General features: G+C 38.9%; 2 protein-coding genes and 1 long non-coding RNA gene across 4 annotated transcripts in view; 1 reads left to right on the forward strand and 2 right to left on the reverse strand.

Annotated features, from left to right (window-relative positions):
- The window catches only part of PTPRB (protein tyrosine phosphatase receptor type B), a 58,077-nt gene extending 57,094 nt beyond the window's left edge, over positions 1-983 (reverse strand). For both annotated transcript variants that reach the window (XM_068190204.1, XM_068190203.1), the window contains exon 1: positions 872-983. In XM_068190204.1, the coding sequence (XP_068046305.1) occupies positions 872-926 (55 nt within the window). In that variant the 5' untranslated portion in view covers positions 927-983. The remainder of the gene's footprint in view (positions 1-871) is intronic.
- Positions 984-1,672: 689 nt separating this feature from the next.
- Positions 1,673-26,721, reverse strand: part of PTPRR (protein tyrosine phosphatase receptor type R) — a 137,938-nt gene continuing 112,889 nt past the window's right edge. The window contains exons 8-14 of the mRNA XM_068190205.1: positions 25,640-25,724; positions 19,808-19,887; positions 17,569-17,706; positions 11,308-11,418; positions 10,026-10,183; positions 7,903-8,016; positions 1,673-2,888 (exon numbers count right to left, since the gene is read on the reverse strand). Of these exons, the coding sequence (XP_068046306.1) occupies positions 2,795-2,888; positions 7,903-8,016; positions 10,026-10,183; positions 11,308-11,418; positions 17,569-17,706; positions 19,808-19,887; positions 25,640-25,724 (780 nt within the window). The 3' untranslated portion in view covers positions 1,673-2,794. The remainder of the gene's footprint in view (positions 2,889-7,902; positions 8,017-10,025; positions 10,184-11,307; positions 11,419-17,568; positions 17,707-19,807; positions 19,888-25,639; positions 25,725-26,721) is intronic.
- Positions 2,885-4,200, forward strand: LOC137474006 (uncharacterized). Its single transcript, XR_010999098.1, has 2 exons — positions 2,885-3,415; positions 3,540-4,200. It is a non-coding gene; the product is annotated as an uncharacterized lncRNA (long non-coding RNA).

Here is a 26,721-nt window from a genome sequence, read left to right on the forward strand (position 1 = left end):
ACAGATTTTAAAAATATAATTTACTGCCCAAAAGTTGCTTTAGTAAAATTCATAATGTTTCTGAGGGAAACATATAGAAGGATATTCACAAATCAATGTGTCTCTCAATGCCTGTGTTAGAGGAATGGAGGTTCTTTACTAATAGGAAGCACATCTGTTTTACTGGATTTATTCCAATATCTCTAGCTGTTAGCTTTGTGACCATTCCAATTCATTTAAGTTTAGCTCTCTGTGTCACCACACTTAAAGATCAACACCAGCTACCCAAATGAAGAAAATTACAGTGCATTAATCAAAACCCCACAAAGCTACCAATGCAAAACACATACTTGTTACAGAACGCAGAACTGGTTATTTCAAATGCAGCCTCATTGCCATATTGTGTTTAGGTTGTTCTTTGTTTTTAATCTCAGCTACTCAAACATTTCCAGCCCATCAGTTAAAAAGTGCTAAACCAAATGTGTATTTATTTCCCTCAATTGATGTTGTCATTCCCCTGTTTTTACAGACCTGGGAATTTTCTAACTAAGCATTACAGAAAGTTCTTGTCTCTGAAATTTCATAAAGTATGAATAAAAGATAGGAATCTCCTGTCTGAAGCATTTGTCCCAAAAACTGAGCTCCTGGATTGTTTATCAGGAGATCTTCTTAAGAAAAGAAGATGTATTTCTAGCAGAGAAGAATACAGTTTATTTTCCTTCAGAAAGGAATCTAAACAGAATGGGCTGTGTTGGCCCTGCCCCTCATTCCTCTGGTACGAAGCCCAGAGAAGAGATGACTTGGTTTTTGTAAGTCACCGGCTGTGCCAGAGGGCTCTGCTCAGTGGCAGAAAGAGCAATTCGGCAGAGGGGAAGTGGGGAGAGACACTTACCTGAAAATGTCAAGGCAAGACAGGTAGAAACCAGGACGTGAAATAAAGAATCCATTTTCCCTCTAGCAACTCCCCATGCTTCTCTTAAAAAAACCCACCTCAGATAAGTGAAGCGAAGGCTAGGAAGGAAATGTGCCTTCACGGGGGAAAAAGTCAGTGACGAGCACTTCCTTCTATTCAATTGTTTTGGGGGGTTTTACAGTACTTTGTCCTTTTAATATGATTCTTCAGTTTACTAGTTGGTTTATTTTGGAAAAATACAAGCAAAAGAGAAGTTTTCAAACACCTGGGAAATTAAAAGAGATTTTATTGAATCTCTTTAGACTAAAAGAAAGGGGATCATACTTTTGTGTAATTTGTTGCATGTGAACTATTACAAATCTACAGGTTATCTGGATGGTGATGACTAAGTATATTCTATATTATCCAGGGAAAAACAGTTATTTTTTGTAACTATACACAATCAAGCAACATCTCAATATATTTCTAACTCCACAAGTTCTAAAAGCGAAGTGGAGGGTGGGGAGGAAGGAGAAGAGGAGGAGGCAAAGCGCTGGCATCTGTACCAGGTCTTACAGAAACTCCCCCTGAGGAATCAAGTGATACTGGGTTTGCCTTCCCATCAGGCGGTGCACCTTGTTCCATGTCAGCTGGGGATTGCCTGTGCCCTCTGGATTGGTTCCCAATTGGTCAGAAGCCATGGTGCAGGCTGACCAAATTGTGTTGGGCTGAGCCTGTTTATAGGGGCACAAGAGTGTATGTGCATTAATTACTCTAGGCAAGAACAGACACTTCAGTTAATATTTTATATTAAGGGTAATTTATTCGTAGTATGAAGCAAAGTCAACATCACTGCATTAAAAACTCATTACACCCTGTAAACAGACCTCCCAGTGCTGTAAGCCATAATGCCAACTTCGCATATCTCTTAAAAACAAACTTTTACTGAGCAATAAAGGAAACAGTCATAGCAGCATTTTCTTTCTTGTATAACCTGTCATGGAAGAGTCCGTATCACTAAAGGCATCTATCTCTTACTGAAAGAAATAGAGCAGATAAACAACATATGCAAAAATTTCTGTATTAACAAAAGACAGACAAATATTTAAAATCCTTACCATTTAATATATGCTACAAAGTTTCTTTTAAAAGTAGAATGACTTACACAATTTACAAATACACTGGATTCAGGTCTGTAGCAGAAGCATGTTCTAAGACAACATGTTTAGGGTAAATACATATACACTGAATAACAGACATTGTGCTCTGCAACTGCTCTGTAAGACCTACAGTAAGTACACATTTAATAGTTAATAGGATGAAGAACATATATTTCCATATAAAATATTAACTGCTTTTGAATATTTTCAAAAACAAGATTTTAAAAATTTTTTATTATCTCCTTTTTTTTAATCCATAGTTGAACACTTGCAATTTTAGCAGCAAGAATATTATGTGGCCAAGGAACAAGCTCACCACATAATCAGTAATAGCACTTTACAGTACAGTTGACAGTCCATTCACAAGACAGTTTGCAAACGTCAAAGCTTTTATACACTTGTTAAATATTTCTTCTGTAGAAGTCCCAATGTCCATCTGACTGCAGCAGTAGCACATACATACATTCCATATGGCAGACATCAGCATTACAGAATTAAACCCACCTTTAGATACATACACAAAATCCATGGGTAGTTTCAGTACAGTACCTTCTTTATAAATCATTTTTGGGAAGCTCGCAATACATTCATACATAGTAAGGGTCCTGCAATCTCTGTACTTTTGCCAAACCGTCCACAATACTTTCAGAAGTTGGCCTCAAAGCCGTCTTTCCCACTGCAGTAAACTCCTTGAAGAAGCTGCTGGTAGGTAATGAAACAAATTACCTCAAGAGACTGACATTTAGTTTTACCCTCCTCGGCTTCACTGGACAGCTTCTGCAGAAAGTCTGCTTTCATACAGACTCAGTGCATGGTGCACAAATTCATACTGCTCGCTGGTCTGAACCATTCCACCTCTGGAAAGGAAAAAAAACTGCACTGAAATCTTATTTCTTAAGACTGCAACACCCTTCAGCTCCTGCCAGCCCCATGACCACCAGATGACACAAGCCCTTTCTCAGTTTTTGACTTGCAGTTTGCTTGAGTAAGTGGGAGATATCTGTCAGAGCAGAATTACTTTCTTCACAACTTATGCCATACAGCACAGGCCCAACATGAAGAATTCCCAGTTCCATCAGAGTAAGAATTAGAGAAGAAAGCATCTGGCATCTACAGCATTAAAACCTACATTTCAAATTCAGTATATTCAAAGAGAATTTTGCTCAATCCCTTGGGCAAGGAAGGCCAGATATATGGATGCCGCATTACCACTGATGGAGCAAGGAAGTATACAGAATCTGGCCTTTCATTTCTGTCCTTTACTAAAAATGTAACCTTCTGTGACCTGCAGATGGCCTGTGCAGAGAACAGCTCTTCCTGTCCTCTTTCTAACGCCTACAATGCATCCTGTCCGAACAGCCACCACCTACAAAATTTTACAGCGGTGAATCATTTCACCACCAACAATGCAAAAGAGTTTAACCAAACCATAAAAAGAACTAGTTGCAGCCAGCTTGGATTAAATGCCTACTTTTTATACATTCACCTGATAACAATAAATTTTTCAGGTCTAAGTATGAGGATCAAGTCTCACATCTCCAGTACCAGTTACAGTGTGGTAGGAAGGGGATGTCCTACAGGAGGTAGGTTTGATAGGAGTGTTATAATTTAGCTCTGAAATTAAACTAAGCCTTTCTGTCAATACTGAGGTACTTGAGGTCTCCCTTCTTATGGAGCAAGGTCTCAAGTTTACTTAATTCCACCCCTATCATCTCATTCGCCAGGGTATTCAAAGCTATCTACTCTGCTTCTAGAAACAAGCCATTGGTTCATCCTCAGTGTACCATGGAGCAGCTAGTTACCTTTGGGATAATGAAAGACTAAATGGCCTTAGTGAGAATGAAGACATTAAGATACATGTCACATCTGGCTTCAGTTAAATATTCATTGAAACATTTAAATTTGCAAGGTATTTGGATCCAGAGCACTCTTGGACCCAGATATCTTGCAGGAGCAGGTCTGAAAATCTCATGAGATCCCTAACAACGAATATAGTACTGACATACTAAGCTATTTGAAAAATGGTAAAACTTCCTCAACAAGTATTGTCCTTCAGTATTAGAGAAGGTTATCTACAACCACAAAGTCCTTTTATTTTCTTCAGTGTTTCTGGATGGCTAAATGGCTATGGCAGGAAAATCATAATTAAAATAGTATCTACTTCTTTAAGCAAGTGACCAGTGGTCTGTGTTCCTCCAATGAGCTCAGGCAAATATAGAACACCTTTTAGTGAGCCACATGCCTATTATGCTATTCCTAGGAATAAAATCACAGGACCTTTAATGGTCCCATCCAGCCCAAAATGAAGCACTCATAGCTTTGCCAACAAAGACATCCACAAATTTATAACTCTTGGCTGCCTTTTGCCTTCAGCTGCTTTCCTCTGTGCTTGTCCTCTGCCTGGAGATGCAGTGAGATACTAAAGGTGATGGGAGGGCTTTGCTCTGGTCCTCTGTGCTGCCTAGTCTCCTTCCTTCCTCCCTGCTGCTGCATCCTGCTCTGCCCACACAGCCCCTTCCCAAACAGCTTCCCTCCCTGCCTTCCTCATCAATGTTCCCCCAAGATGTTCTCTAAGGGAGTGCACTTCCCAGGTTAGATGTGCTGTGTAGAAGGGTGGGGGAAGGGAATATATCCAGGGAGAGGGACTTTGCAGAAATGGCGGGTTAAAACAATTTTGGCTGCATTAGACTGTAATGGTGATCCTTACTCCTTCCTCTTCAGTGCTGCAGCAACACACAAAACCCCCAGGAAAGTGTGTGTAAGACTGTGGGGGCTGAACCCAGCACCATGGCATCTGCCTTGTGTTTGGAATTCAGAGGTTATGATACTTCTGAACCTTGTATGGACTAACAGTCCATATCTCTGTCACCTTAAGGACATATGAGTCTTATTCAGAGGTTTAGACAACTTAGCCTTGTCTGTGCCATTATACATGGGATTTATTGAGCCATAGTACCACAAAATGGTTTGGATTGGTAGGGACCTTAAAGACCACCTAGTTCCAAACCCCTGCCATGGGCAGGGATACCTTCCCCTGTGACGAGGTTGCTCAGAGCCCCATCCAACCTGGCCTTAAACACTTCTAGGGTTGAGAAGGTAAAGAATTTCTTTCTAATATCTATTCTGAATTTACTCTTTCTAAGTTTAAAGTCATTATCTCTTGTCCAGTCATTACAGACCCTGGTAGAAAGGCTTACTCTGTATTTCCTATAAGCCCCCTTTCATACTGAAAGGCAGCAAAAACATGTCCCCATATCTTTCTCCAGGATGAACAGCCCCACCTCTCATATTTCCTTCATAGGAGAGATGTTCTGTCCCTCTGACCATTTTCATGTTCCTTCTCTGGATCCACTGTAGCAGGCCCATGCCTTTTTTGTCCTAGGGAGCCCAGAGCTGGATGTAGCTCTCCAGGTAGGGTGTCACCAGAGCAGAGCAGAGGGGCAGAATCCCCTCTGTGGACCTGCTGGCCATGCTGCTTTAGATGCAGCCCAAGATACACTTGGCTTTCTGGGCTGTAAGTGTACACTGCCAGATTATATCCAATTTTTCATCTACCAATACCCCAAGTCCTTCTTAACTTTGTTCTTATGCGAGGCTCACATTTCATACCAGGGAATTATCTGTGATCCCAAGACATTGGTTTGTGGAAATGTTTGTGTGGAAGAGCATTTCAGGAGGAAAGTTGCTTAAGGAGGGAGGTTTCCTCTCCTGTGTCCCTAGTGCCTAGAAGGGATATAGCCACAGCTACAGCACCTGTGGGTGTGCAGCCTTTGTCTGTTTTCTAGTCCGCACTGCCAGCTACTCTGTGAACTACTGGGCTCTCTGCTTCTTTGAGACTTTTTGGGCTGGTGCTTGGAAGAAACAGACCCTGGTATCCTGAGGGTTCAGGGACTGTGACCATCTTTGCTTGGGTAGCAGTGAGTGAATAAAAGGTCCTTTACCCTGCCCTCTGGCTTGCTACTAGTGCAGCGGCATGCAGTCTGCTCCAGAATGAATGTGATGCAGGGTTTGGGATTATTTTTTTTTAACCTGAGGCCATTAGTCAAAACACTTAAACAATGAATTGACGCACACTGGAAACTCTTTTCATCCTGTCTGAGGACCCAAGCGCAAAGTTATCGGATATCATTCCAAGAATGTGCCTTTAAGGTTAAGAATGTGCAAAGTTTCTCGATGTCACAGTAAGTCTTGAAGATGCCTCACACCAAATATTTCCTGTTTCTGTTGCAAAATATAAAAAATGAACTGGGAAAAAAAAGCAAGCTGAGCAGACCTGTGGGTCTGTTTTTTTACAAATTCATGCAGACCATGGCTGTATTTACATTCTGGGACAATATTTTGAGTAGATCATCAGATTTCCATTCTCTTTCCAAGTTTATCTAGGATATTAATACATAAAAGAAAGTTCATTAGGCAGATCCACTCAATAAAATTGTGTTGTCAGTCAATAATGCTAAAAATCTGGATTGTTTTTTTGTGTCTGAAATAGGGATATTAAGAGAGGCAGCTAAAACCAGAGTTTGCTTTCATTTCTCTATAATGGATTGCAAAAGTAATGATAAAAAGACTCTTTCATAATAGAAATACTAAAATGGGGAAGAACTCTTCAAACCTTTCTCAATAAGATAGGTATTCAGAAAAGAGGTTTGGAAATTTGCAGTTGGCAATTTAAAATGGAGTAAGTATTTTTCCCTCAGCTATTCCTACTTATTTTGTTGCTGAGATTTTTAGGTCAATAACTCCCCTTGGAGAATTTTACACTCCAAGTGGCTCGTGTCGCCCTGTAAAGATCATATTACAATGTCTAGTATGATGCAGCCATACGGGAGGGGAAGGCAGGGGAGATGATCCATAAACACAGTCAACTATATGGATTCTGGTCTTTCTGCACTTCACAGTTCCAGTACCTTTCAGAGGTCTTCACAACACAAAAAATTCTGTATTAAACCTCTGACCTAAGCTCCTTTTCAGCATTTGCACCCTATGTATTTTTTTCATTTAAAGAAGACATGCATGTCAGAAGAAGTTAAGATACTTGCAAGGAGATTATATGACCTATACCTACAGCAAAAGAGGAGACTCCTCTATTCTTGGTGCAATCCTGTTTATTTACATTTTACAAAATCCTGTTTTTCCAAGCAGAATAAGAAAGAAAAGTACTACCCAACCAACAGTTTCCATTGTGCACAATATCCACATCCTTTTAAAACACAAATCCCTCTTCAGCCATGGTTTCACAAAACAAAGCACTCTGCAACAATGCTGGCTTACACTGTTCCTGCTCCCAGGCTGTGAATTCAGTCAGGGAATTGATGTGACTTCAGAAAAGTCTGGAACAAATGCCTTGGTATTTTCTTAGGCTGGGTAAATTTGCCAACTCAATTCAAAAGGACCCCCAGCACAGCTGAGGAAATAACAACAGCACCAGATTTGTCTTTCTCCACTGCTCAAAGAAGCTACACACTCAGTGAGCCTGGATTTCTTCGTCAACTCAGGCTCAAAGAAAATCCCTTGTCTCCAGATTGCCTCACCTCTCTTGTGTCCCGATGGGATGATGCAGACAGCAAGCAAAAAAATTTTAGTGGGGGAAAAGAGAAGTGGCAAGTGCCCAGCAATTACATGGTTTTAGTTCCAGGGGAATTTCATTCAATGGAAGTTGCACCCAGAAAACAATATGATTCCTTATTCAGGACCTAAATACATATGTTGCCTTGATTATTCAGTTAATGTGGTCAAAAAAGTCATCAAAAGCACTGGCAGCCATTTCATGTAAAGTAACATTCAACTGTGGAAATGTTTTCAGAATCATTACAGAATCATTACAGATCATTACTAAATCATTGACCGATTTGTGGTTCTTCTGGAACTCACCGATCCACTCGTAGCTGGCAGACAATGCTCAATGCATCTACAACTCCCTCTTCCTTTAACTGCTGACAACCAATGGCTGTGGCAATAAAACATCCAGTTCTTCCTATACCAGCACTGAAAAGAAGGCAAAATTTAATAGGGAAATTAAGTTCACAGATCCAGGAATTACATGGAAAACACTAAATAGCTACAAAAATAGAAAAAAACAACGAAACTTGGAATTGCTAGAACCCACAGTTCCTGGATGCATGTCCAGCAAGGCTGACTTCTCAGCTCAGTTTCATAGAGAGAAATGAAAGTGTGCACTGTTCCAGCAGTCCAGTTGTGGGTAATTGTGAGGCTTACTTTTTTTCAGATTGCATACAAGTGCATGGTAAGAAAACCAAGCTTCATTAGCACTACAAACTGAGCATTCTCTGGCCCAGTCCAAGCAAATGATGGAGATATGTACTGAAAAGGAGGAGAAGCCAACCTAAAACCAAAATTCAGTAGGGCTTTCTGTTTAAAGTCCTCAAAGTATACAGGGGTTCTGCTAACCATACCTCTAACCTCATGAAGGCAAGGACCTAGACCTATGCTGATGAAGTTAACTCTCCTGTGATTCTGCAGGATGGTGAAGGACTTGGTGCTACAGCTCCCCAGGTTTTCTTGATGCCTGCTGGGAAACAGACAGTTTGGCTTTTTTTTTTCTTGTTTATTCTCAACAATTTTGAGAATCTCTGCCCCACTCTGTTTCTTGCTTAAGTAATGTGGAAAGCAGTGCACCTCATGGCTTTCTTGCTGAATGGCAGGAAAATTGGTGGAAAATGTTAACGCATGAATTTGGGGTCCAGGTCTTCATAGCCCTCTCATTCAGACAAAAAGGGAAGAAACTGTCTGACTGGAAAATGGAGTGTGAGATTTGTAGACTATAGTGTAGTGAACGTATAGATAGCTGAGTTGTGACTAAAGAACTATGAATTTTATCACTATGAATTTTAATCACAACTGGGATGATATCTTAATCACAATTGAGATGATATCTCTCTTAAATCATTAATAAATTCCTGCCCATGCTTACAGACCTTACTGTCATATCACTCATCTCAGAAAGACATCCCATTCTTCTGAAGAGCTTAATTACTGAAGATCTGTACTAGAAAAAGGACAATCTCAATAGCTATCCACAGATTTCTGCATTGTAGGGAAACTACAACCCCTGATAAATACAGCTGCATAAAATTGGGAAAGTTGCTTATTCATCACATTCTAGTTTTCATAAATTATGGATGGTTCAAATCTGTTTTCCATTTCTCTAAATCTCCTAAATATGGAACTGGAAAGAAGTTTTTCAAGATGAAAAGTTCTGATTTAATGTACTTCTAGGAAAAAAAAAAAAGAAGTATTATCCCAGCTGTAAGAGATGTATCATCACTGTTATGAGACAAACCAAGTAAGAAAACACTGATTTTATTTTTACTTTCTGTTTTGCTTCATCTATTTCTTTCCACCAATATAACAAATCCAGTGCTACTTCCTTTTATTTAAATTGCCACATGGGGTAATGAATCAATATAAAGCAATAAAATAGAATTAAACTAGAACTATTAGAAGGTCATTCTCTGGTACACTATAATTTGTGTGAGTAAAGCTCTATTCTTGAGTACTGAATAACACTTTGCTCTTGAATATCGAACTAACTGCTTTTGTGAAATTGTTCACAAATTCTAGTACTGATGTGTTTTGGTCTCCAAATTTGTACCTGATTCTTGCTCCTCAAAACTGACTTGCTTTGCAATATGCTTTGCCTACTGGTCACCAGGCACTGCATCTGAATTAGGTATGTAATCATGGAACAATACAAAAAACATAAGCAAATCATAAATAAGAAACAAAAGGAAAATTTTTCCAGCTGGTCTTTCAAAAGCAGAGTTCACTAGCAGAAATAAAGAACAGCTCAGAAGCGATCTGCTAACAACAAGGGAATTCTCTACAAAACTCATATCCTCAAACATGAAGTAAAAAAGTCAATTAACATGAAGAATTTTGCTTTTCCCCAAACACATACTTTAGGAGAACTATTTGATGCAATTTGCTGTAGCCTTGCTTTAGGCAGTCACTAGAGAGAAGGACTGGCTAATTACCTGCAGTGCACAATGACAGGCCCTCTGCCCAGTGATTCCACCCTGTCCTCTTCCACATCCAGCATGAGCTGCAGCAGAGGCTGAGCACTGTCGGGGGTTTTGTGGTCCGGCCAGGATGTGTACCAGTAGTGCTTCACACTGCGGGACTGACTCCCTTGCTGGAAATAACACCGAGATATTATATGAACAATTGGATTCTTTGTATTTCTTACAGTGTTATGGTAAAAAGACAGTAAAAATGCTAAGAGAGATTAAACATTTTTTTATATTAGACTTGGAGGAGGGAACTGATGTGCTTCCAGACACCCAATTATAAGAAGGGTTTGTGCACCTGAAAACTTGGCTGTTTCTCCAGCTGCTTAAGTTCTGTTCATCCGACTACTGACTTCATAAGTGTATTGTCAATTGGGAATTGTCAGATGCCTGTGTTATATCAGCAACATCTAGAGAGAATAGCTTGATGTGGGCTTCTGAATTTCTAAATTATCATGTATTTCTACCTTTTAAGGTCATTATAAGGGTCTGATACTAAAATTACAAGGGTATTGAAGTTAAAGATACATAAGAACTGCCCTTCTAAATTAACAAGATATCCCAGTTTGTTCAGTTATTCTCTCCAAAAGAGTCTGCTACCACTTACTTCAACAAGGGGCTAAATATGGGCTAGGGTAGTTTTTATTGGATGATATGATTCTGCTCACTTCTCAGTGCTGGGGCTGAAACACTAAACAAATTTTCCCAATACATTATTTATTGTAATGCTCTGTCAGGAGTAGCAGGTCAATCTGATAGCATGAGAGTGTAATATGGGGAGTTAACTCAGAAGAGGGGCATCTGTCTTATTTTGCACAATTAATGTTTAGTGAGAACCAGGAAAGCATGGAGATTTCTTTATATACTTCTTTTTAGCTTCTCAGATAGGTTATAGTTGCACTCAGCACACAACATAAGCAGCATATCTTTTTTTAGAACAATGCTATGCTAATGCTGTCATTAAGTAAAATCCCTTTACTTTGCCTTGGCAATGCTAAAAGGGCCCCAAAACAAATGCAATTCAAGAGAATGAAACTTGCACTCTTTTTTGAAGCCTTTTCTATTGCCAGAGTCATACAAAGTGTCAATACAATAAGTATTCCAGTACTTTGGTCTCAACCCTACCTTGCAGCTTCATAGCTCCTCCTGCATAAATTTAGACCCTTTAAAAAAGCCAACACTTTAACTTCATTTTACAATAAAGAAAAGAGAACATTGTGAATTATGCTTCTCAGACGCATATTATTACCTTTATTGTAAGCTGACGGACAGTGTAGTTTTTGCATTCTTGCACACTGTTAACAAGGACTTCAACCTTCCCATAGATTCCTCTTTTTTCTGGCCAATAAAGCACACATTTCTGGAAAGCAAGCATCAGTGTCATCAACAAACTGAATCCTGGAGCCATATTCATGTCTAATTTTTAGAAAGAAGGTATTTTTCTGCAAAATTCAGATGAGTTCAACTGAAGTGCTATTCATGTCAGAAGTATTCCTATTTAAGATTTTGCAGAGTTTTTATGGAATATCTTAGGCCTGGCTTTCAGGATCTGGGTTTTACAGTACAGAACAATTTGGAAAGCTGTTTTTATTCTTAAAAGCTTAGTGAAATTCAGTTATAGGAATTATTTTCCACGTTCAAAATTAAAGAGGTTTTTTTTTCTAGAAAACTCTAAAGTTCAACTTTTGAAGTTTTATCTTTCCAAATGGGATTTCCTTCTAAGCAAAAGATTCAGAATTTGTCCTCTGATCACAAGGCTTTTTATTCTATTTACTCTCCTGGGCCCTGATACAAGAAAGCATATAAATGTGTCCTTAGATTTTACTAAACTCAATTTGACTTAATGTGCATGTTAAAGTATTTTGAGGAACCTGAGTTGTTTTATTATATAACTTCCTGGAAATTAGCATTAAAAAATTCTTCAGTCTTGCTAGAGCTACACAAAATTGTATGCAAAATTCTCAATGAATCAATAGTTTTACACTATTTCAGCAATTTATCTGACAAACTTCTACTAAAAAGGAGATGAAGAAATAGTATTTACAAGGCAAATAATTTTATTTTTTCCTTGCAATAGTTTGCTTGTATTCAAGTCTTCAGTATTAGTTTCCATTAGAGTATCTCCATAGGCTATAGGAAAATTAGTATCTCTGTTGTATAAATATTCCTCTAGAAACGGATGCTTATTCCCTAAAGAATGTAAAGTGTTTGAAAGCCACATTTTCTGAAATAATGCTGCCCAACTCATTCATTAAATAAAAAGACTCCCCAACTTTTAAAGGAAACCTTCTATTTTAATATCCAATACACAGGAATAAAAACCCAACCAACCAACCAAATAAACAAACAAAAAACCCCAAACCCCAAGAGAACAGTTCTACAATAATAGGAATCCCAGAAAGACCTTGCTTGTATTTCCTCATAAACTCTTGCTGAAGCAACTGGTATACATGTAGATAGACAGTAGCCTACATTATGCAGCAAAATGAAACAATGCCTTTAATATAATTAATTTCCATAAAGCATAACTTCCAGTAAATACTGCTAAAAACGATCCAGAAAAACAGTGGAATGCAAGGCTTTACCACCAGATGTGATATTTAAGTTGCTACTCGATAACCCAATAGTGGATTGAACTGAATCACCTCAATTGTAAAAATGCTTTCCTAAAAATAGATGCTCATTACCTTAATAGTGTAAAGTGTGTGAAAGCCACATTTCCTGAAATAATGCTGGCCATTCTCACTGGTTTCGCTCAAATCCTGTCTTTTGCAGAACTACTCGAACATCCTAAATTTGCTGTCTCCCCGAAGAGATTGAGAATGGTAATAAAATACTCAGAAATTTGTATGAAAAGAGTGTTCACAAGTTCCACAGTCTACCCATGTGACACATATAGTTTCTATCATCTGCCAGATCTGCAGTTCATGCCCCTCCCTGGGAGTGTAGTTTTCAGTGCTAATATGGGAAAAAGAAAAGTCTAAATACACAATTGTGCCTCAACAATCAACAATAGTTGAGTAAACTCCTGAGACTTCTTGATAAATGTGAGCATGCAACACTCACTACAAACCCTTCAGGCACTCCAGAAGAGTGTTTTTCTTGACTCTTTCCCAGAACTGGAATTGGCAATTGTGCTGGGTGGACAATGAAATGTGGCTGTTCATTAAAATAACTTTCATTTAATAGTCAGTCTACTTTTAGTGAGATACAATGGATTATTTTTAACACTGTTGCTGTGCATCCTTTAAAAATACTGTTTGTTGCTACTTTAAAAATAGCCTTGAAAATACAGGTGGGATAAGCTGATGCAAGCACTTACAAGGAGTGGGGAATTAACATGTTTTTTAAAGTTAACTGAAAAAAGGGAAAAGATGATGGTAGGAGGGATAAAGTTATCAGATATACAGAAAATAATATACAAAATCTCAGGACCATAATAAAAAAAAAAAGTAAACTGCCTCAAGCTGTTACTTGTACATAAAAGAAAATTCTTCTCTGGTAGACACATTTTAAACCCATTCAAACATCTGATATAGCAGGTGAAGAGTCTGATGTCCAGCCTCAGGTGTGCAAGCAGTAAAAACTCACTGCACACAGTATTTATCAGAATCAACCTAACATGGCCCCTCCCTACCCCCAACTAAACATTCCCTGACAAACAGGAAGTTTATACAAGAAACACTCTCTCACATGACTTTTAATTGATTTCAGCCTTTGTCCTTCCCCCCTGCGACAGGGCTGCAGGCTTGGGCTTCCTTCCATTCCCGCTCCTGCCTCCTGGAATGCCCTATCTCATGCCATTGGATGCCAAGCTTCATGGGACAGCCCCAGAGGTAGATCTCCATAACTGAGTGCGATCTGGCCCTGCCGTGGTCTGGGGCTGGTGCCTGTGATTTATCACAGTCAATGTTTTCAACTTGCCAGAACTGTGCCTACTGCAGCCTGGTTCCCAGTTCTGCCAAATGGAGGAAGGTTGCCCCAGGTGACATGGTGTTTACTGCTTTACATTCTCTGGATTTGGACCCTGAACAAAATTAGTTTAAAAATTCTCAAATATTTGTGCAGTTGCTTTACTCCAACTCTGCATCTGGGATATTTCTCCATATAGCTAGGCCTATAAATTTACACATTAAAGGTCCCGATAACACAACAGTAAAGAATAATAACAGCAAAGCTTCAATTCCAGAATCCCTTTTTACTCCTGCCCTCTATTTACTGTCACTGCTAACTCAAGTATGAGAGGTACACTTTAAGAGGGCTTGCAGGATTTGCCTTCATATACTGAAATCCTCACAGCACCAAATCTTCCTAAGTTCTTCTAAAACCTATCTATGGTACCAATACTCAACTAATAAGTAATCTTCAAAGAGGCTTATGTGAAGTCTGTAAAAGGTAGGATTTCTGAATTCCAAAATCTACTTGGCTGTATATATATAAGGGTAGACCATATATAGACCAACCCGAAAAATGAGATATGACATGAGCTTTAAACAGTGAGTTAACAAGGTTGTTCTAGATAATTACTGACAACAGGATTTGCATTATCTGAGTAATCTGATGCATCAAGTAGCATTAGTGCTCTCTTCTTGCAGAATGCTGTACAAGATTCTTTACTTATGCTTCCCAAAATATGTTTCCTGTTTAATAGATAATGCTGCTAGTAAGTTTTGAAGGCAGAATAAATGCTTATTATTGATGTAGTACATATATCAATGATAAAAATCAGCTGATAAAAGAGAAGTCTATAGATTTCTCTATGAAATAATATATATACATGTCTGTGACGTTCTTACACCCCACGTATTTATCTAAATTCCACTGCTCAGTTGTTCTGACTAAACTCAGTAATATATGAAAATTGTATGTGCTTTGTGTGTAAAGGTTTGGAGGATTGTGTCCTAGAATATTAGTACAGAATTAGAGATTCTTAAGAGATCACCTTCAGTTAGTGATTTATCTCATTCTCTCAAAGTGGGATGGATCACCTTCTGGAGCTGACTACTGTTCTTCAGTGACCACAAAGGGTACCTAGATCACTAGATGAGATGTGGTTTTCCTCATACTAACCCCAAAATCATGGCCTAGTTTCCAAGTTTCTCACCAGTTATTCAGGCAGAAGCTCCTTTGCTGTGGACTCTCCTTGCACAGGTAGATTTTCAATTTGTTCAAACATTCTGCAGTTTTGTGGACAGTGTTTGACAAATTCTGCATGTTTCCTTTGTACAGATGAAATAAATATTTTTCTCAGCATTCTACACTCATATCTTCAGCTATCTTGTAAAAGCTCATACTTACCACAGCAAGTCTAAACCATTTTTTCATCTGATACATGGAAGTAACCCTGTAGTAACCTTTAAACATCATAATTCCACACAATTCCTATTGTTAATGCAAATTTGTTACATCAATATCTTGAACTAGGACACTAATGTCACAAATAATTTTTCTTTTGCAAAATAAAATGATTTATTGTTGAGATTAAAGTTTTTCATGTGTCTCTCATTTGAGAGCTCCTACATTATACATTAGTTCATACATTACATTACATCATAGTTCAAAAGAAGGCTGACTGGTGTTATACCAGCTGAGGAATACAGCCTATACACAAGAGTCAGGTATGGAGGTTTGTTTGTTCAGGGGTGAATGTGGATGAGTGGATAAATATGCTTGCAGATATGAAGGTACCTGTATGTCTGCATACTGCAGATATACCACCCTGAAAATGATGGAAATAAAGCAGACCACAGAAGGGAAAAAATACCAAGTGCTACTATGTTAAATAAAATCTGCTTTTGCCTTCTCTATAGAGAGCAAATATTTCAGCAGTGAAGATAATATGCTGAGCATGGCCACTAAGAGTTTGCTTTCTTTTCAATGGCAAGCCAGGTATCAGGAGGAACCTGCTGACAGTGGGAGAGCTCCTAAGGTTTCTAGACAGAACAGCTTGCACAAACAGTCTCTCTCTATATAGCCTGGGAACAACTTGAGATTCCTCACCCTTTCTGTATGGAGGAAATTACCATTGGCAGCCACAACAATGCCTATAAACACCAATGCCTAGAGCCTGCGTAACTCAGGTAAACACAGAGCTTCCTGACATGATGAAAACCACTGGGCACTTCTTTCAAGTCATTCTTCTTACACAGTGTCAGATGTGAGTGTTTAAACAGTCAGCATTTCCTCAGTGAAATACTTACTCTTTTGTTCTATTAGCCTGGTCGATTGCTATGCTTTCATGGTTAATCTTAAATGTAGGATTCTGAACACCTCTTTGAACAGTCTAGTGCAAAATGGCACCTAGTTTGGGAATAGGTCTTGGGACATTTTACAGAACCAACCTACTTTTTATATACAGTTTCCTAAAATCCCCTGGATTTTAAGTTCACGTTAGAAGTCCAAACTCATGCTGAGAAAGAGTGAAGCAACAGTCAAGGGCAGAAGAAAGAAGAGTATGTCTATTGAGTGCACATTTAAATGGACCAGTGAGTTTGAGCCCTGGGAATACACTCAGACTCTTGGTCCTTGATCACTCAGACAAGAAACTTTTCCTGAATAAACTCTATTGCTCTACCATCATGCATCTGAGTTTGAATAGCAGGGGTGTGAGTGTAGCAGGGGAAATACAGCCCTGGGCTTATGTGGCTTTGTGCTGAGATTTGATTGAGGCACCTAACTGGAGCTGGGAATCGTTACTAAGTCTGGACTCAAGAAAAAAGTCCATCTCCTTTATTTCCGACACTCTCTTGTCCACAAGCCCTGTAAAACACTTCTTTAACATTCAGACTTCCACAATAGGTTCTGTATTGGCCTTCTGCATAGGAGAATGAATTTTGTTCCTAATTTTTGGTAGTTAGAAATATGGGTGCTGGCGCTATCAAGGAAAGCCTGACAAAAATTTACATGATTACTATATAAAGATATTGAAGACATAGTTTGGAATTGATGCAAAAGCCATGAAATGCATAACAGGCTGTTAGTTGGCCATTAGGCACTAAAATACAATTGTCAAGTCTAATTGATAACAAGGTAAAGAGTATTATTTCCATTCAAAGTTCCTCTGTGGTGTTGGCATCTGGGAGCCCAAACTGTATTTCTGGGATGGTCCAGATTTGTAACATTGGGAATGTATTTAATCCCTGACATTATAGCAAAATGCAAACTTCAGCCATGTCAGGCTAATCATAACATTAACCATCTAGTCTTTATATACCAGAAAGTAAAAAGAAGTACAGAGGTGACCAACAGATAAATGAGGTGTTTCTTAAAATGTTAGGAACCCAGCAACACAGATCTAGAAAATGGAATTCTTTTTTGTAATACATAATGTCTTACAGTGGCCATGCTGTTGCACTTGATGTATTTGGATACCCCCTCATTATTTTTCACATCCCTTATTAACAGATCATTTAAGAACCAGTTATCTGCTAGCTTCCTTCTGTATCTTCTAAAGTCCCTTCTATAGTATGCAGCCATAGGAATAATTTCTCTGTTTTGCTAATTGTCATACCTCATTTTTTTCTTTCAGCTTTGTGATCATAACAATGACAGGGCTGTCTTCTTGCCAAACCATCTGCCAGAAATCATTCACGGTATTAATCATGGGCCCCTGAGTTGCAATGAAAGCCTTCTCTTTACCTCCATATCCCTAGTTCAGAAACAGACACAAAAGCATTTACTTTAAATTCATGTGCTCAATAAATACTGCAGATGAATAAAAGAGCAGAAGGGGCAAAAAAATTAATCTGAAATTAAAAAAAAATTTCAACTGAAAGAAGTTACAACTAAAAGTAGAGCAGATCAGAATTTTTTCAGTAGAACAGTTTTTTCTCTGGAAACTGATTTGATGAACTTAAATGGTTCTGTGAATACAACAATTCCTCTCAAATTTCTCTGCTTACTTGGTTTCTTTTAACTAACTCCATTCTTCAAGTTATTGGGACTTTCCTCATCCAGTGGTACTTTAATCTATAATTTAAATTGCAGCAGTGTTTTCAAACTAGTTTATATTCAATAAGCCACAGGAGAGAAAAGAAGAACTATAAAACTGATATCTACAAAGTTTCATGACAGGAAAATCTTTAAATACATGATTGCTTGTAGAGTCAAAGACTGCTATACATGTTTTCTGAGGGAGAAGTGCCTTTATGAGACTTTATAGGAAGGACAACATATATAGGGAGTATAGGGAGTTCCAAGACACATATGAGCATTCAGGAGGTCAAAGAAAGGTCAGGCAAACAGTGGAGAAGCAGAAGAGAGGGAAAGACAAGAAGAAATGGGGAAAAAAAAGATACACCTTCTTATTTTTTCTGTGAATAGGAGAAGTTATGATTTTGTGCAGTGACAGGGTGCCCAACAGTAATGCAGGAGAGAGCCTGGCTATGTCTGAAGGGAATGAGTGAATGGAAAACAGCATGAGGTGGTGTGGGAGCCTCTAGCCTTGGGTCTTCCTTTTGTGAGTTTTTCTCCATGACAGCTGCTACTCATTGCATGAACCAGTGGGATAATCCTGATCTGGCACAAACTGTCCTCCAGCCACTCACCAATCTGCCTGAACATACTTTGTCCAAGACAGGTCTGTCAGGATCCCAGCAAGCCCAATGATTTTGTATACATGGATGTGAAATTTCATTTCATTGCTGAGTTGCATTTTTTCTTCCACAGCTGCTGACAGTTTAACTGGTGTTAGTAGCAAGAGGAATCACCATATGTGAGAGTGAAGGGTGGTGGCATAGGGGAAAGAGAGACCTCAGAGGGCTCAACATATGGCCTGGCTCTTGGATATGATGTCACTGCTGTCCAAATAGAACCACTCTGCTTAGTTACGTGATAATGTCTTCATAAGAAATGCTGAAAGTACAGGATGATGCAAAGTAAGGCAGGGTAAGGGGCATGCTGCTGTGTACCTACATATTTTGTACTGTTAATTAAAGAAGCAGCATCACTGTAGAGCTCTGTGGCCAAATTTTCATTGCACTATTACCTTTATTCCAGCTGAGGGTTTGGATGATAATTCCAAAGAAAACATTTAATTTTGCAGGTAGAGGACTACACTCCTAAAATATGATTAAATTAGTTTCTTTGTAGTCTATTTAGCATATACTCTGTCATGAGTTCACGAAAGCTCTGTGTGCAGGTGCGTGTGTCTGTGTGTGTGATCAAGGACTACAGCATACCTGACACTTAGAAATACTGCTTTCCAGCAGGGTTCATGCTTGGTTATATCACTGTGTCATGTGACCAGTATAGGGAGTAAAATGTGAACGGCTGTGTTGTGGGCACTGTGAATATTTAACGTTTGTTTATGTTCCTTTTCACAAACTTGTTACAGTAGTTGTTTAATTACTTAACTGTTGATTTCAGAACTATCAACTGGATCTTTATAAAGTACTGGTATCTGTCACTGTTAAAAGGTAACCCTCTTTTATTTACTATAAGGGAGTAGGTCAATATGAAACAGTAAATACCAAACTAAACAGATAGTAATGCATGTGTTTCTTAATATTTTTTATAAATTATTCAATATTTTTTTTTATTACAACCATTTCTGTACATTCATGACTATGTGGTCTTTGTTAGAAATGGCTTATGAAACTATTTCTATCACACATACGTAGACAAAAGGATTTGGAATTATCAATGAAGATGGGTAACAATAAAATAAGTGGCACCTTGGCAAAACCAGCTATTCACACAGGAAATAAAATATTTTCTCAAAAGTACGTGAAGAGTGTGCATTTACTTACCCTAATGTAGTTAGCATTTATGTAGGTACTCAAGGAGTCAGATGGATTTTTTGGTTTCAAATACACTCTGCTTAGAGGATCTAAGAGCACAAGGAAGATGGAAATTAATAAGAAAACCCATAGTTAGAAGATTTCTAAAGAGAATCAAAGACTTTTTGAAGGAAAAAAACCCTATTGTTATTTGGGGCTGTCAAGCAGTAAAGAATTACACACCAAGTTCTTCCCTCTGCAAAGGATCATCACATGTAACTAAGGCACCCCTGTACTGCACAGTGCTGGGCTGTGCAGAACCATCTCAGTGAGCTGTGGGCACTGGAGCAACACTGTCAAACACAGGCAATGCTCAGTGAGGTCGAGTCTGCCCATGCTGCCTTCGAGCTGACCTGCTTAGACTGTCACTGAAACCTGTGTCCTGTCACTGGACAATGGCTCATAATTGCACCAAGCCCTTTGAACTTGACTGTGGTACTTTGGCCTGAAGCTGTAGTGTTCAGTGACTGCACTGGACAGTTGGATTTAAATTAAGAAAATATTCCTCTGCCTGGGATGAAATAAAATATATTATTTTATACCAATTCATGTTGACTGTAAGGGGCTAGACTAGGTTATCCATATTTTTCCCTTCAGTCCTGTTCAGTCTGACACAATTTGTGACCATTCATGTGTACTGGACTAGAGACATAATGCCAAAACAGAGGAACATTTTTCGTCACACTCTTCTTTCCTTCAGTCTTGGATGCTCTAGAATGGAGTGGGGGACAGTTCTATTGAGTAAAGAGTTGGGGGCTATTAAATCCCTCCTGGAAAGGAAGGTTTTGCTTCTTCATTTGTGATGATATGACCTCTCCCTCCCCCACCCCCCCTCCTCCATGCACTACCATTTTGGAATTAAAGCAGCATATTCTCAAGTATGCAATGAAACAGAAAGGGGGAAGCAGGCGGGGAGCAAGATGCCTATGTTTTGCCTTTCTAGCAACACACTTTGACTTCACACTTTTTCTGAAAAAAATATTCTGCTACTAACAAAATGATATAGAAATATTTGTATGCTGAAAAAATAATTTCTTCTGGCAATTTGCTTAAATACTTAGTTATAATCAGCAGGGTTTTTTGACAGTATACAGACACGTATCAGTTTGGAAATAGTCTCTGGATAGCTCCTTTGCAATCTAGGCAATGCATTTACAGATACATATATGGGCACTGAGCTAGAAAGAGATAAAAAACACTGCTTAGTGTGTAGCCCTGCTGTTTACACAAAAAATATAGAACTGATATATACACATATGCTGCAGCAAAACCTAGTATGTTCAGAGTTGCTTCTGGATTTCTTTTGTGACTTTTCATCTTCTTCCTAAGAACATGATAAAACCTTTGCAAATCAAAGGAAGAGACGGGATGATCCCAAACATACTTTATGTCCTTTTTCCACTGGAGGTCACAGGAGCACCTCAGACAGGAGCGGAGCCTTTGTAGAACCCAGGATAATGTTTTGAAAGCATGTTTCTTAAAATATGCAAATGACTGCATAAAAGTCTGCGCATGGAAGTCTTATCTTCTGTGGTTAATAGCAGTACGTGAACCCTAATTAACTTGTGTTAAAAAATCTTTGTACCAGCTTTCCTACCTTTTTTAAATTAGAGGGTTTTTTTTCCCTTAACAATATGAGGACAGGAAACCTCTCATTTCTTTTAGCACAGAGTGGTTATTAGCCATTTCCACAAATGCCTCAGGCTATATGGCCTTGAAAAAAACACCCGCTTCCTCTAGCTCACACAATGCCTCTGATTCTGGTGTTGCTTGACCCCTACCTTAAAAAACCTCTTCCAAGCAGACCCAACATCCAGTTTAGTTACCATGTCTTGAGATAAATCCCTCTGTTACTAGGAAGCAGCTAAATTGGCTTCACAATTTCTGAGACCTCCTTCCAACTCCACTCAATGAAACAAATGCTGCTTCTGAACAGGAATCTTTTATAAATTAACAGTCATGATCAGTTATGAAATAGGCAAGTGCTGTAAACTGAGCTCTGAGAAGAGGAAAACCTGAGCAATGCTAAAGATCCAGACCCACTAGGCAATCATCAGACACAAATGGAAGTCATTTGCTTCCTCTTGAATGACAAATACCTTGCACATAACAATTTTATCCTGAAGGATGGCATAGTCTTGGAGTCTGAAGCTATAGCAGGACAGATGTTGACTGCAAGGCTGAATTCATCGATGTCTATAAAACCTCTGAAAATGCACTGGTGCTGCTAAGCACTTATAATTACTAATAAAATACAATTTTAACTGAGGCAAAATGACTGCTGTTTTTTCCCAAGTATCTAGGAAGTCTGGAATAGTTCTCTCAGTAGAAGGTGCCTCTTCTAACTCCTGTTAAAGTTGTCCTGAATTTATGTTGGAGGAATAGGAGGGTGTTAAAGGGACTGTAACTTGCCTCCATGACAGTGCCTGGTGCAGGGAACAGCAGGGTTATATGGCAGCAGTGCTGGACAACCTCCTGCCATGCCATGGATACTGGAGGATCATTCACTCTGGGAACTCAATTGGAGATTTCATTACAGAGCAGAACTGGAGCAAATATGACTGTTTGTAGTCAGAACTGGGGAGTGAAAGGGAGCTCAAAAATTTCAGCATCAAGAGAATGGTTTTCCAGCATCTGTTTATATGCTTTCATAATAAAGTGCTTTGATCATATAATTTAACTTTCTCCTTGTCTTTAGTGGAATGTTAGAGCCAGTGTTAGCACAAGTTCTTCAAGCAGCAGATTGTGGACTTCTGGGTCTGACCCCCTAAGTAGTTTCTACCTTCATGTTAGTGTGAATCTGCTGTTCTGCCCGGGATGTTTTCATGCATACTTTTGAATTAAGGTTAGTCTTCAGAGAGGAATAGGGAATGGTAAACTAATGGATGTGTTGCACATACAAACATACCCACAGAATAGTGTTAAACTACTTGCTCATTTGTAAGCAAAAGTCTATGCATACTCTGAAATACCAGAGGAATTCTGCTTCTGGTTTGAGATGGAGAAGTGAGACAGGAAGTGGGAAAGATATAGGGCTGAAGAAGTAGTGGGAGATATAGGAGAACACAGTAGGAAGCTGAGGTCCTGCTGCAGGGATGTATAGTGGGGGGCTGCAGGAGACAAGGATGCAAAGGTGAAGATGTGGAGTAAGAGGATGAGGAATGAGCAGCAGGGCTGCTATTCTGCCACAGGAATGTGGCTGTGGTGAGAGACTGGGAAATTTATGTGCAGGATTGGAAACCTGCTCAGAGGTCATGAGAAATACTGTAGACTGGTGGCAGAGGGGATTCAGCTAAAAATACAGAGTAGGGTTTAACAGGAGCTATGGGTGGGGTCACAGTCAGAAGGAAGGATGGAGAAACACTGATCCTAAGGAACTGCTTAGCCACTCAACTCTGATCCCACACTGGCCCCTCAGTAGCTGGATTAGAATATTATTGTAATGCAAATAACACTTAGAGAACTTAAAGCGGCAGCCTGGTGTTTGCATAAGAGTGTTGGCTATGTTATACTGCAACTGAAACATCTGTCATAGAAATGTAACATCTCCTGTACTTTGTAGTTTTCCATACGGAATAATTTTCAATAGGCATTAGTTGTATTTCACATGCGTGTGTCTGGCTGGGTGGTATCTGCTAACATAAACCTGCCCTCATGCACCCTGTCATGGAATTATCTCTTAGAAAATGAGAATATCCACTGCAGCACAGAGGGTGGAGCTGGCAGGACTGGGCATTTTTAGGACGTGACTTGTCATCACAGGTGCCCCGATTCAGGAGACGCACCCAGTGCTGGGAATGGAAAAGATGATGCGGGTGTACAAAGCAGCGGGTGGATATCATCTGAGCAGGAAACCAGGAAAGCTGTTCTATTTAATCACTCAAATAATTTCCAAACCCTCTCAGACTGGGAGTGGGGCATGTGAATATTTATTATGAGCACGTGTCTCAATCTTCAAAATATCTTCTTTTTAAAAACCTGGTGCAAACACACAACAAACCTGCTGATTTCTGTCAAGGACGGTTACAAAGCTGCTGTGGTGCACACCAGCAGTGTGCTTGGATTGAAGATGTGCCGCGGAGCTAACGGCACATCCGGCTACCGGAGGTGAGGATACACAGGCACCCTGGTTCTCAAAGCTCAGCAGCATCGAGCATGGCCCAGCTGTTATGTCCCAATTCAAAACACATGCTACAGTGAAACTGGACTCATCGCATTTGCAAGGCATTGCTGGAGATGAACCTGATGGTGGCTGGAGCAGCCTGGACATGAGATGCTATGGAAAGAAGAACTCCTTCCAAAATTCTGCCAGTCAGGCAGAGGAGGGCTGGTGATATCTTGTCTCTGCTGCAGCTGACGGCAAAAGTCCTGCTGTCATCAAAAGGGTCAGGATTTCACCCTCTGTGTACATGCTGTTGACACGGGGCCAGACTCTTAGGGATGCTGAATTGTCAGATTGTTGGTATCTAACTTGCATTACAGTTACCTCCTGTCTTTAATTCCCTTCACTATTTCTTGACCAAACTCAGATTCACACAGCTATTGGTTACGATAGATAAACTAACTTTGAACACAGTGAAAATTTTACTGGAGACTAAAGAGAAGCAAGGACTCCACACAAGCTTCTTTCCCAGCTAAATATCACATTTCTGAGATTAATCTAGAGGCTGAAGGCCATCAGTTTTTATTAGTTTGACTGCAAGGCATTGGTGTGATAAGAACAAATTATAATGTTTTCAGGTTTGGTGAGAGAAACCTCATAATTGAAGATGTGTGAATTTGAATGACTAACATATAACATAGGCCTGCAAGGATTTTCTAGAGATGTTTAGAAAGCAAACTTCTAGTTGATAGGATAATTTTAAAAGTATTCTTCATTCCAAACCTAAGCAAGGGATTTACATTTTTCTGTGGGAACGTTCTGTAATATTTTGAATCACTAAACTTTTTCAATTTGGTGATGCCAAAAGTCATAAAAACTCAACTATTCATATCTATATTTAATGTAATGTTAAAACTTTTGCAACCTGTTTTGAAACAGAACACAAAACAAAATGTTTAATAAAAGAGAAATGGAATATCTCATTATCCACCAACAAATGTTATGAAAATAGCTGCATTTCAGAGAAACATGTATTTTGAAGGAAAACTATTCCACTGAAAAGTTTTCAATCACCTCCAATTATATCAAAGCAATTGCATATGAAAATATATACAATGAAAATACAGAACCAGTATAGCAAGGCAGTAACAAGTTAAGAGCAATGAAGAGGCAGCACTGCATCAGGAATGCAAACAGATTTCTGCAAAGACAGTTTAGTGCATGGAAAAAGAAAAAAGCAATCACCAGAGGACCTTTTAAGATAGAAGCCCACTACAAGACAAGATAGGTTACACTTGGTTTTTGTAGTCTGGGTGTTTTCAATCCCAAGTATCTTAACCCAACCAGAGGGAATTCAGTGACTGCAAGATGGTTTGGGCTATGATGAAGAGCTACTGCAAAGCAGACCTCACTGAACCCATCTGACTGAGCTGCCTTTCAGAGAAAATCAGTATAAGCCAGGTTTGCCCTTCAGCACATGGCTGGGATGCTGCCAACCTATGTACCTACTAAGGCATCCAGTGAGAGTTCTGCATTTGCCAGTCCTACAGCACTGGGCTTCTGTTATTTTTCTACATGGATTATAAACACAAGTATGAATGAGTACACAACAAGCAAATATAAAGACAGATTTTCACAGCAATACGTTCTCAAAGCAGGACTAAATGTCATAGTAGGAAACCATGGGCTAGCTCACTTACTTGGCAAAATTGTTTTATAGCGGTTTTTAGTTCCATGACTCGGGATGTCAATTTCTTTGGGATCCACAAAATTCATTGGTATTTCCTATAAAAAATAAATTAAATCAGACTGATTTTTCCAAAGGAGCCGTGCAGGAAATTATCACCAGAAGACCATCTGCTGTTACACAACTGTCTCTTAACATCAAAGTTATTAAGAAAAAAATGGTTCCCACCTCAAGCCTGTCAACACCCTTCCTTTAATAAACACAGGGAGTTGCATATTGAAGCGGTGACTTCCAAGAAACACTTCTGATGAATTATTAGAAAAAAAAGTTTTTATGGGATTAGGACCAAGGTTAAAATTCACTAAAATTCACTCCAGAAAAGTGGAGTTCAAAAGTAAAGTAATGTGGCAAAAAACCCCAATACTTTACATAATTGGGGCAGGAACTTTAAAAATAATGAAATATTAATATATGGCAAACCTTAAGAAAATTTTTTGCTAAGCCCTTATCAATGAAATTCAAAGACCTCACTTGCCTTTTATTTAAACTACTAGAATGAAACGCCTTAGTCTTTTGCATTCAGACTCAAAAGTAATAAAAATCTGAAGATATTTCTTTTGCTTCTCATTTTCATCTTTTAGTGACTGATTTACATTGCAGATGTGCAAGTAACTAATGTGACAGTTTCCTTTAAGTTTCAAAAATACGCAAATGATAAACTCCTCATAAACTTAAAATTACTGTTTTTGAAACTGTTTGTCATCATGAAAAGTAAAAATCAGCAAAATTTGCATTGAACAAAATACTTAACTTGGTTTAAGGGAGAGTAAGGACAATTTTGATTTTGAGGTCCTGAAACAATGTTTCTACAGTTGAATAAAACAGACCCTTTTAAAAAGGCAGGATGAAACAGGCAGGGGTTGGTGTGTTTTTTTTCATGATTGTGGGGGATGTTTTACCAACTAAAATAATCTGGCAAAATCACATTGAAAATGCTTCAGTTTACTCAAATCTTAATTTTTCTGATGATTTTTTTGTTTGGCCACCATTATTTAAATTGTCTTAGAGTAAGCTGGAATTCAATCTTCAGTAAAT

This window comes from Anomalospiza imberbis, chromosome 5 (genome assembly GCF_031753505.1).
Source record: "Anomalospiza imberbis isolate Cuckoo-Finch-1a 21T00152 chromosome 5, ASM3175350v1, whole genome shotgun sequence".
NCBI classification, from domain to species: Eukaryota; Metazoa; Chordata; class Aves; order Passeriformes; family Viduidae; genus Anomalospiza; species Anomalospiza imberbis.